We start from the raw sequence: 12,644 nt of genomic DNA, 5'->3' as shown, positions 1-12,644 counted from the left end.
TAGGACACCCCCCCCCCCCCCAAGATGACCACCCAGTACGCAGGGCTAGGAGGCAAAGGGAAGTCTCCCTCCTTTTTCAGTCCATGATTTTGGGTTAACCTCTTGTTCCTTGCAGACAAGGCCATGACTTCTTCCAACCACCCCAGGGCCTATCACAGGACTTAGAATATTGTAACCCTAAATAGCTGGAGGGAATGAATGAATCATACTAATCAGCCTAGGATTTACAAGCCTACTAACTCATCCATGTGCCAGAAAGTGAAGAGATAGGAGAAAGCAGAAAGGTAGGTTAATTTATAGTTCTGCATTTCTTAATCTATTCCAGTTAAGCCTGAATACCACTAGGTAAACTGTCTGCTGTTTTTATGTTTGGACTTTCAATGGGAAGAACAATGAATTATATACATTGTATGATGGGAATGATAGGAGAATTTCATAAAGTCTTTTGAGGTTTCTGAGCAGAATGATATTAAGATGTTGTGTTAACCCCAAAGTCAATCCCAGAGGAAGAGGAACCCAAAAACATACGGAATAAGTTCATCTCTCTATATTCTGATTCAAAGGAAAACACAAACAGTGAGTTATGTTATCTGGAATCTTATTTTATAATAGACAGGGATTCTATTTGTCATTTCATTTCAAAGGGCTAGAGTTTATGCAAAGAAGGGTAGATTGGATTATACTGTTAAAGTAAAAGCAAGAGAAAGTGTGACAACTAGAGTCTAAAACAGAATCAAGAAAGGACTAAGTTGCTAGAAAAATCTACTGTTATTATTAACCCACCTATTCAATAAACAGAAACAGAAGTAAGAGACAGTGGTCACCACTATCTTTTTTTTTTATCCTCACCCGAGGACATTTTTTGTTCAGATAGAGAGGGAGGGAGAGAGAGGAAGAGAGAGAGAGAGAAACATCGACGAGAAGGGACACATCGAGTGGCTGCCACCCACACGACCAACCAGGGCCGGGGACAAACCGCAACCAAGGCACGTGCCCTTAGCGGGAACCGAACCCGGGTCTCTCGGGACCGCAGGCCGATGCTCTAACCGCTGAGCCAAACCGGCCAGGGCTCACCACCATCTTTAGTTGTATAAAAGGCAAAGGAAAAAGGAGAAATGCATGACTCTTTTAATCCCCAAAGAACGACTTCAGAGGTCATGCAGGGATCTGGGAGAGAAGTTAAGCAGGAAGAGGTCAGATACATTGAAGAGAAGGGGTCAAAACTTTGAATAAAGATTTAAAAGAATGATAAAACCCAGCAGGGTGTGAACCTAAGGCTACTGGTAGGAGAGTAAACAGAGATAACCTTTCTGGGAGATAATGTGGCCATGTGTATCAAAAGCTTGAAAAATGTTTCTCTTTTGACAAGTAATTCCACTCCTAGACATTTTTAAGGAAGTATTTTCACTAACATATAAAGATGTATGTGTAAGGTTGATCCATCAAGCACTGTATATTATTATAAAAAATTAGAAACTATCTTAAGGCCCAATAATAGAGAATTAATTCAATAAATCATTGCATATTGAATCAAGGCAACTTTACACAACCTATGTAAATTATAATGTAAGTCTACATTGATTGACATGGAGAGTTGTTCATATTAAATATATATATATATATATATATATATCCGCCCAGCCAGAGTGGCTCAGAGGTTGAGCATCGACCCATGCACTAAGAGGTCGCTGGTTGGATTCCCAGTCAGGGCACATGACCAGGCTGCGGGCCTGATCCCCAGTGGAGGGCATATCCTAGGGCAGTATATACAATATGATCCCATTTTTGTAAAAATAGAAGGATACACATCTAAATGTTAACAGCTGTGATTTATGGGTGGTAGAAATGTTTGCTTGCTGTACTTTTCTATTTCAAATGATGAACATGAAGGAAAGGAATAAAGGACAGAAGAACTGGTTCTGCCTCTACCATTTCTGTTTTCTGATCCTGCATTTGATCTGAACACAGTGGGACACAATGTAACTGTCTTCTACCCTGGGCTAACTCTACCACTTTGTTTGATTTCACCAAACACGCATACAGATACTTTCCCATATACTTTCAGAGATTTCAACCTGTTTCTATTCTGTGTGCCCCCAAACTGTCAATACAGAAAACTGTACTACTAATATGCAAACTCCAGAAGAACAGGGACCACACTTAACCATGCTGTATAAATTCTGCTGTGTTTTCCTAGAGCCTAGAGAGCTGAAGTGCTCCTGTTTCTTAGCCTTCTCCAGCAAGAAGTCTGAGTATTGTCACATGCCTGCCTTCTCAAGGTCCCTGTTAAAGATAGAAAGATGGGTGTTTTAAACATCATCTCATTCCATCACTAGCTCTGGTGGGGAGTTGAGATAGGAGACCTAGTCCTCCTGAGCTCTACATCTCTTCCCAGGTAACCATTTGATGTAATTGTATTTTCTTTTCCACGTAGAAGTAAACATTAGCTTTATACATACATGTGAATTGTCAGAGCTCAAAATTTCACCCTAGCAAGTTTTTTCAATTGCACAAGATGCCGGAAGTTCAATTGGCTTTCCCAAGAATCTGAAAGAAAAGTATTCTGAATGTGAAAGACCAAAATTCTGACTTCAATTACCTGAAGCCTCTAGTATTGGTCTTCGGTCTAGAACACATCGAACAAAAGAATAAATTCCTGAAAGCACCAACACCCCACCCTGCCATCACTACTAAAGAACAGCACTGTACACTGCAGACATACATTTATATGTATAAGTACATACATTTTGCTATGCTTGCATCATCTTTGCAGACAAAAGTAGCAAATACTTCTTAAGAAGATCTCTAGACCTTCAACTTGTTCTGGTCCTTATGCCCCAAATTATTGCAATCTGTCCTCTTACTCGTTTTTATCTTCCATAAACCACTCGCTAATGGTGGTTATCATGCTTAGTATTTTGTTCCTTTTATACATGATGAAATGAAGATATATATTTTTACACAGTAAATAGTCAATAAATGTCAATTTTATTGTTATTTTAAGATAAAACTGAGATAGCAGCATGGTATAGTGGTTAAGGGAGAGGATTCTGGAGCAAGGCTTCCTACATTTGAAACCCAGCTCTAATTAGCTGTTTGTGACTTTGGACAATTTTTATACTTTCTCTGTGCTAAGTTTCTCCACCTGTAAAATGGAGATAGTATTTTCCCTACTTTGTAAGGGGTAAATGAGTTATACTATGTTAAGACTTAGACCAGTACCTGCCATACAGTAACCATTATATAAGTGTAAGCCATTATTATTCATTCCTTTCTGTCCTTAGCATCATTAATGTTTTTTCTTCATTTTGCACTTTTATTCTCTTTACCCAAATTCATTATCTTATTTTAATAGTTGATCAAGTTCTACATGTATTCTGTGTTAGAAAGAAACAAAGATTTTTAAAAATGAATTTTCAGAATATTGGTAATATTTTAATAAGCTATGAAAGTGCTAAATACCAGTAAGAAGAAAAGGTAGTTTGCCTGGCCAGTGTGGCTCAGTGGTTGAGCATTGCCCCATGCATCAAGAGGTTGCCAATTTGGTTCTTGGTCAGGGCACATGCCCAGGTTGTGGGTCTGATTCCTGGGGTGGGGGAGCATGCAGGAAGTGGCCAGTCGATGTTCTCTCTCATCGATGTTTCTATCTCTCTCTCTCTCCTCTTTCTGAAATCAATAAAGAAAAAAAAATCTATTTTTTTAAAAAGGTAGTTAATAAGACTTGGTGCTCGTACAAAACCAGTATTATGACATTTAATGCAGCAGTGTCTGAAATCCCAAATGCAAACATTATTATGAATGGCCTAATTCAGGTCTAGTCTTTCTTTGGGCACAGAAACTCAATGACAAACTGAAATAAGGACAAGTATATAACACTATTAAAAAAAATAAAGTTTGTTCTTCCAGCTCAGAAAACGTCAGTGAGGGGTCTTTTCTCTTATATCTTCCTGAGCTGTGGGTTCTAGAGAAATGGATAACCATAATAAGTCACACAATTATACTTGGAGCTCAAAACAAGACAAAAAGAGTCTTATATGATGATTCCCAACACAAGGAAATCTAGCATGAGACAATCAGGGCAATCGTGTGGGAATGGGCACTGGTAGGCATTCCCAGGTCCCTCCCTTGCTATGGGCCCTGCTATGGGCAATGCTGCTTGCAAGAAGCCACAGAATGTGAGAACCATGGAGACATTCTTTTCCTACGGTGAGGTAGTCTGCTCACTCTTTCATGGGGTTAGTGTGGGCAGAACTAGGCTCTTTACAAATAAAATACATCAGATTTCAATATTTCCTCAACAGGCAGCACATTAATTCTACCCCATAAACATTTTTAGGGGGTAGTTCGTATTACTCAGTAGAAAGGTGAAAAAACATGAACCCATGTTGAATGTACTGATGGCCATATTTCAACACTGTCTTACTTATGTAAGTAAGTCAACTTACTTACTTAAGTTGATCTATTTTTTAAAAAAAATAGGTAGGCATACAAGGGAAAACATTTTATTTTTCAACTTCAAAATTGCAAAATATCACAGTTAGTTTGTTTACATATTAAACACTGACCAGAATATAGAGAACAATTTACCAGTGCTGCTACTGAGATTTTTTTAAAAAAATTAATTCCCTCTTGCTTTTAAAGTAAATTCTTAAGATACATGGGTCAAAATAGCTTATGACCAATTAAGAGTACAGTTTTTGGAGAAGTTTGTAATTCTAGCTCTACCACTTCTGTTTGTGTGGCCTTGAACAAATTACATGGCCTTATGCAACTACCTCTCCAAGCTTCATTTTCCTATTCTATATGAGGCTTCATGTGAGTCTCATAGGATTTTTGTAAGGATTTCATAATATAATTCATTAAAAATATAATACAATGTCTGGGACATAGTAAGTAATCAATAAATAGTGAATTTTAATATTATATTAATACCATGCATGCCCTTATTAATCTACTCTTTTAAACAATAATTTATGCCAACCTTCTTAGCATAGCTCTTCCACCCCATACACAAAATATTTCAAAAGGGGGAAAAAACACCAAAATAGGACTACCCAATTTTTATTTTTGCCTGAGGATTAGGGAAACTTTTATATTTTACTTAACTTGAGCGGGGCTCTTCTTGGTCAGATTGTATCACACATTCTCTTCCACTGGGTGTGTTTGATATTCTCATAGAGGGATAGAGGGTATATGAAGGAGAACATCTACCCCAAGACAGTTACAACCAGCCACTGGCATCAACATACCCAGCCCAAACTGGTCTCTGTATGGGAAGTCCTCCAACTCCAGCTTTTCTTCCTATCTTTCTTTCTTAGAAATTCAAAGACGTAATAATCGAGATGATGATGACCATGATGAAGCTGATAGTAATGCTGATGAGGATAGCTAACATTTATTCTGAGCCAGGCACTACTAGCACTTTGTAGGTATTAGGTCACTTAATCTTCTAAACAGTAGTAAAAGTTAGGTACAATGAATATTTGAAATATAAAGAACCCAAAGTTTAGAGAGGTTAAATAACATACCCATTGTTACATAGTTAATTTGTAACAGAGAGCCCATCTGCAAAAAGATCTGATTCCAACCAGGCCACACCATTCTCACTGCTGCTTTCAAAACTGCCTATAGGGTTAGTTCAGGTCCTGCTGCTCTCCCTAGATTAATTTCATCCAACCCACAGTCTTTTTCTGTCTCAGTCACATTTCCTGACCTCAATTTATAAGGATGGAAGAGTAGCAACCATGTCCAGTGACAACCCCCAAATAAATTGCTCCTCCAGCTGTGAAACCTAATGCAGAAAAAAACAAAGTCCCCATAGGGAGATCTCTGATGTACCTCATACCTTTTGACTAGTACCTTTTGGCCTCCAACATTAATATATAGAATGCATTAATAATTTAACTCATTCTAAAGATGAACAAATAGGTAAGCGAAATGATTTGCTTCACAGCTACACAGTAGGGAGAAATAAAATCGCCTATAAAACTCAATATGCCCTCTGGAAGTTCTTAACGTCTCCTTATTCTGGGCTTCTAATTCCTTCTTTGAAACCTCTTCACACACTAGCAGCCCAGAAAACAAACAAACAAACTAACAAACAAACAAAAACTTCCTGTGAAACCAGACTTTCAAAGGCTCAGCTAAAAGACTAACAAATCCTAGAGCAGTAAGGGCAGTAGAATAATAAGTTGACCTTCAGGACGAATTTCATATTATCTTTTAACCAGACAGTCTAGATTTCTCAGGGGAAGACAAAAATGTCTCCAAACACTTGTCAGCAGTTTTCAGTGGTGGAAAAACTGCAGTTAAAGCACCTCTGGTGAGAACTTGGAGCAGTGAGTGTGCTTACATTTAGTTGGTACAATTTTGATTATGAATTGGATGGTGAGTTGGATCCATGTCCTTAGTTCTTTGCTGGAGCGCTATAAATGTAAAAATGTCAGCCACAGGCCATTCCTTTTGTTTATTTAAATGGAGAATTTTTAAAATATCACTTTTTCCACTTCATGGCTCCTTTGGACCAGGGAATAAAAATAGCCATGTCAGCAGGAGCCAAACTTTTTCTGGAAAAATAAAATGAAAGGGCAAAGAGCCCTACTCAGGACAACTGAAGCCTTGAAGCAGCTGCCTCAGAGCAAAACTCTCACTTCAACCACTTCTTTACTTGCCCCTTCTCAGAGCAGCCGCTAAGTGAGGCGCAGTTTATAAGAAACCCTGTGGAGTGCCCAGCACCCTTAACCCTGCCTCCTCCACACTTCCCAGGCCTGGCCACCTGTCAGAACCCCAAGGGCGGCGCGGGCGAGGGGGGATTAGGGAAGAGGCCCTGGAGAAGGGGCTCTGGTGGCTAAGGACACGCCAGAGGGCTGGGACTCTCGGAGAGGTGCTGGCTGAGCCCGATGCACGCACGGACCATTGCGCGCTCAGGTGCCCCACCGAAGCGGCTAAGGGGACCGGCGCTACCTGGTCTCAGGCGCGCCCCGCCGCGGACTCGCAGGGACTCGGCCCCGGGAGCTGCCCAGGCGCTGCGCTCGGCCGGCTAGGACCGGGCGGCCGCGTCCGCAGCGCTGCAGGCGCGTCTTACCTGTTGATCTTGAGCACGAACGCGCGGCGCTCAGCGGTAGGGAGCGTGGCCATGGCGCGCCCGCGGCCGCTCGGCCTTTAGGGTCGAGGGGTGAGGACGGCGGGGACCCGGGGCACCGCGGAGCCCTTGCAGCACATACCGAGCAAGGCGCCAGCCTCATCTGTCACTGGTGGCTGGAAACTTCCGCATTTCCACCTTCAGCGCTGAAATGACCCCGGGGGAGGGCCCAGCCTCGGAGCGGCGAGCCCAGCCACCGGCGCCCAGCCTGGCACGCGGTGGGTGAAGAGGGTGTGGACGCGCCGCGGGACTGCCCTCCGGATGCTGCGACCGAAGGCGCGCTCTTCCCGGAGCCCTGACCTCAGGCAGAACGGAGCGCGGGTGGATGACCTGGCGACCACTGAGCAAGGCCGGAAACTCCATCTGCCCGAACTGCGAGGCTGCCAGGGCATGTGGGCAAGAGGAGGGAACCTGCTCCTTCCGCCCGCCCCACGGACTTGGCGAAGTCGGGAAACCAACCCGGGAATTCTTTACGCTAGGTCTCATGAAGAGGTTACCCCATGCCTGGGAGAAGGCAGATTAAAAACAAACAAACAAAAGGGGGGGGGGGCGGGAGAGAGATTAGCCAAAGAATTTATATGCACATATGCATGATCAATGGACACAGACAATAGTTCGGTGAAAGTGTGGGGGTGGGGGTGGGGAGTGGGGGTGGGGTTGACAGGGGGAGCGGCTGGAGGAGGTCAATGGGGGGAAAAGGGAAGTCAGCTATAATACTTTCAACAATAATAAAACAAACAAAAACAAAATGAGTCAGTGAACACTTCCGAATACAAATCAACTGTTACAAACGGTATGTCCATCATGCTTCCTGCTCGCCTTAAATAAATAAAAATAATCCATCCAAGGAATAAACATTATATATTACACACAAGGTGGAATTAAATGGTTTTCGCCAGAGATACACTGCATGAGGCTTTGCTGTGATTCAAGAATATGCTGCAGCCCCATTTATTTCAGTTATTTCAGTTTCAGACTGAGAAGTCTACTAAGAAGCCCAGCCCCAAACTCCAGAAAAATCAGAAAGTCCCAATGCTCACCGGAGTGGAAAAGTCCGTGTTTATTTCGAGTTACTGGTTTGCACTAAGGTTTGCTATACTAGAGCCCTCTCTAAATATAGTCTCTATTTGCCAACTTACCCTTAAATAAAACACTAAAGCAAGATATTTTTTATTTGAAGCTGTACTGCTGTTCAATGTAGTAGCCACTAGCCATGTGTGGCTGTTGACCTTTCAAAGTGGTTAGTCCGAATTGAGATGTGCTGAATGTGTACGATATACACCAAATTTTGAAAATATTAAAAAATGATGCAAAATATCTTGTTAATGATTTTTATGTTGGTTACATGTTAAAATACTTTTCACATATGAGGTAAATTTATATATTATAATACATTATAATATGTAATATTATTGTATAATTTCACCTGTTTGTTCTTCTGTCTTTAAAATGTGGCTTGCAGTAAAGAAAAATGTTATATTATATAGGTAGCTCACATATGGGGGTCACATTGTATTCCTGTTGGACAGTGCTAGTGTGCAATTTACAACCTATTGCTAAAATACCTAAGCACTGAATCTGGTCTGTTCCCACGGCCTTCCTTTCTCTGGTTTTGGCTGCCTCAGGTAGTTTAGCAACACTGCAGAGCTGGTTAGGTAACTTTTGCTCCCAAATATCAGTGCCTTTAAGCATGTAAGACAAAGGTGAGTCTAACATTACATGAGCATGAAAAGAGGTCCAAAAAAAGAAGGTTTTTGAGATGTGGAGTTTCTGACTTTCTAAATTCTCCTAAGTATTTTTTTATTTTTATTTATTTATTTTTACTGCACTGAGATTTATAAGAGTAAAGGAGGGGAAAAAATTTTTCTTCTCTCCTTTTAAGTTCTTCTGGCTTGACTAATAATTAAATTAACGTGAGACGGATTAACAGGAGAAAAATAACCAAATCCATTACATAGGTACACGGGGGTTTCCAGAAGAACATGGGGCTGGAGGACAGATGGGGCAGTTGAACCTTATATGCCATGTTCCACCCTGAGCTAAGGAGAAGGGGGTTGTGGTTTGGAAATTCAAAGGTCAGAAAGGCAATATATATGAAGCTGGAAGAGCAAATGTTTGGTAGATAAATGTTTGCTGGACCATCTTTAACAATGGGACACAGAGGGGACTTTGGTCAAGGACTTGCTAGGTTCCTCGTGGTCTGTCAAACTGGTTCATATTAAACTGTAGTTGCCTATGATGATATATCCCTTTTGGGAGCAGTTCTCCATCTAAATACTTTCAAGCAGTTGTGGGAAGGTCAAAGGTTTTTCCTGAGTCTTTTCTTAAAAATAACCAGCTTAAAATAATATCTCAAAAGGCATATTTTAGGGTGGCAAGCTCTGCTCCCCCTCATAAGCAAACATTTAGGTAGAAAACCACCAAGACAACAATTCTGTAAGTATTTTGTCAAACCAGGAACAAACAGATGATTCAGAGCAAAAATTTTAAACTGGTCTTTACAGTTCACTGTGTAGTAAGTCAGCCTTTTAGATACACTTATCTGAATTTCTGAGTGTTTGTGATATACACTTTCATACACAGTGAAAATATACAGATTTCCATACAAACACAAAAAAATATATAATAACAGCATCTCAAATTCGGAGAATTTTATATATATACATATATATGTATATATACACACACATATATGTATATATGTGTGTGTATGCATATATACATGTGTGTGTGTGTGTGTGTATAATCAGAATCATAAAATCTCCCATCTTATATCAGCTTCATTCTACTTAGTATTTGGTACCCAACTACGAAATATAGGCCAGGACTACCATCCTCCATGCCGTAACTCTCTGATGGTTAGAAAGGACTCCAAATTTTCTTAATAGCCTTTAACAATTCACCATGAATGTATTGTCCACTAATTTAGTCAAATGCCTATTTTCCAAAGCATATTTCGAAGGCCTTGTGACCTCTCTTGGCCTTCCTCTTTCTCTGCATCTTTGTACATTTGATTTTTTTTAAAAATGTTTTTATTGATTTTTTAGAGAAAAAGGAAGGGAGAGAGATGGAAACATTGATGTGAGAGAGAAACATTGATCGGCTGCCTCCTGCAAGCCCCTACTGGGGATTGAGACCGCACCCCAGGCATGTGCCCTGACCGGGAATTGAACTGGGATCTCTCAGTCCATAGGATGATGAGCCACAGCAGCAGGCCTGGGTTTTTTTTCACCTTTATAAGATTCCTCCCTTGACTTCTATGACCGACAGAAGTCAATCATCCCAAATTATCCTCTAGTTTTCACCATATCTTCTTCTTACCTCCCCGGAAAGCCAACATTTAACAAATAAATAACATTTACCTTGTACCAGGGCCTGTTCCAAGCTCGTAGCAAACATTAATTAATTAACCAAATCCATTAATTTATAACAGCTATTAAGTAATTAACATTATCCTTACTTTGCAACCGGGGGAAACTAAGGCTCAGAGAGGTTAAGTGACTTGCCCTAAATCACAAACTAAGGGACAGAGTCATTTCCAATCCTGAAGTTTTGCCTATCTCCCAGATATTTCCACTTGAATATATTTAAATTCCACAAACGTTAAAAAAATCTCCATCTCCTTTACCTAATTGTAAGCTTGCTATCCCTCCATACTCACTCATTTCTGTTGGGATTATTTCCGTTTGCCAGGTTTGAAACTTTGGAGTCAGGTAGTGGGGGAAGAGCAGGACATCTGGGTTCTGGCTTCGGCTTTTCACTACTTGTGATTCTGAGCGAGTCACTGTCAGGATCACGCAGTACTTGGTCTCAGAACGACGCCATCCGCTTGCCTCTCTGAACTTTATGAATATGTAGGCTCTCACTTCCTTCCTCTTCTTTACCTTTCAGATCTAATCGTCTACTGAGGCCTGTTATTTATTCTTTATAAACATCACTGCTTTATAATTATCACTGTTCTTTCTGCTTTGATTCCACCCGGCCCCTGATAAATTAATATCTGGATAACAGATATAAGATTTAAAATGTCCTCCTTGCCTGTCCCGTCTCCTTATTTCTAATGAACCTGACTCTACCACTGTATTAATTTTATAAAATACTTGTTTTATCACATTTTTTTCCTGTTCAATTAACTTTGGTGGCTTCCCATAGTCTCTACAGTCAAGTGTGACCTTCTCCAACTTGCTTACAGTGGCTTCTCCACTTCACGTAACTAGCTCTAGCCCATACCTCCATGGTGAAGTAGAAAAAGAGTGTTTTTCTTGACCGAGGGCCTCCTCTGCTTATGTAATGCTTTCTGCCAAACTCACCTGCCATCCTTCAAGGTTTGAGTCAAGTTGTTAAATCCCACCCCTACCTAAAAGAGTATCTCTTTCAGTCTGACAGCACCCTTTAATTAGTTTAAAAGTATAGGTGGTCACCAATAAACACAGTCTAATGGAATGCAAGGTCCATAGGACTATAGAGAAAAGTATGACCATTTGCACATCTTCCTTATTCCCCAAGCTATTCAAGACCTCCATCAGATTCTGTTCAAATGTCACCTTCTGAGACCATCTAGTTAATATTACAATGCCCCCTTTCCAAGTCCAAGTGCTTCCTAACTCCTTTTTCAACTTTTTTTCCAAAGAGGTTATCACTATCTGACATACTATATATTTTATTTATTTGTGTGTTTGGTATCTCTCATGCTTCTAGAATATAAGTTCCATGAGGGCAGGGATTTTTTTGTCTTATTTATTCAATGCTCCATTTCTATTGCCTTGAAAATGTCCATCATATAGTAAGTATTCATTAAGTACTTGTTGAATAAGTGAATGAATAACTAACTGACCCAGTATTGAACACAACAGACACTGAACACATTTTTATTAAATTGAACTTGAATGAGTGGCCAGGTTTCACATGTCTTTCAGAAAGAAGTAAGAATCTATTTTATCCTCTCGAGAATTTCAGTTGGGCTATTCTGTGACTGTCTCCCAGCTTTGTTTTGTATTTCTCTCTTGGGCTGAGAAATAAAACCAGCACTAGCAAATAGATATCTTTATTGTTGTCTTATAACTGAGGACAAAGTTTTTTGTATTGTGTTTTTGGTATGTGCCCCTAGCGGGAACCGAACCCCGGACTCTCTGGTCCACAGGCCGACGCTCCAACCGCTGAGCCAAACAAACCAGGGCAAGGACATAGTTTTGTGTACTGGTATTTCAAGCCAGCTGTAGCTCAGATATTAGAATTTAGATTTCCTAATTTTCTTTTTCTTTTTTTTTTTTTTATCCTCACCTGAGGACATTTTTCCATTTTTTGTACAGACAGAGTGGGAGGGAGAGAGAAGAAGAGAGAGAGAGGGAAACATCGATGTGAAAGGGACACATCGAGTGGCTGCCACCTGCACGACCAACCAGGGCCGGGGACAAACTGCAACCGAGGTACATGCCCTTAGCGGGAACCGAACCAGGGTCTCTCCGGACCGCAGGCGGACGCTGTAACCGCTGAGCCAAACCAG

General features: G+C 40.8%; 1 protein-coding gene across 3 annotated transcripts in view; it reads right to left on the bottom strand.

Annotated features, from left to right (window-relative positions):
* Nucleotides 1-10,921, bottom strand: part of DOCK8 (dedicator of cytokinesis 8) — a 209,001-nt gene extending 198,080 nt beyond the window's left edge. Inside the window, exon 1 of one of the 3 annotated variants that reach the window (XM_036261842.1) lies at nt 10,803-10,921. Coding sequence is in view for 1 of the 3 variants with exons in the window: in XM_036261840.1 (XP_036117733.1) it covers nt 7,085-7,137 (53 nt within the window). In the remaining 2 variants the exon portion in view is untranslated. Of the gene's footprint in view, nt 1-7,084; nt 7,293-10,802 lie in introns of those variants that run through there. The other 2 variants (XM_036261841.1, XM_036261840.1) reach the window with 2 other exon arrangements.
* Between the last annotated feature and the right edge of the window lie 1,723 nt (nt 10,922-12,644).

Source organism: Molossus molossus, unplaced genomic scaffold (genome assembly GCF_014108415.1).
Source record: "Molossus molossus isolate mMolMol1 unplaced genomic scaffold, mMolMol1.p scaffold_m16_p_14, whole genome shotgun sequence".
In the NCBI taxonomy this organism is placed as follows: Eukaryota; Metazoa; Chordata; class Mammalia; order Chiroptera; family Molossidae; genus Molossus; species Molossus molossus.
The sequence above is the reverse complement of the archived record's forward strand: the minus strand, read 5'-3'. Positions and strand labels throughout refer to the sequence as shown.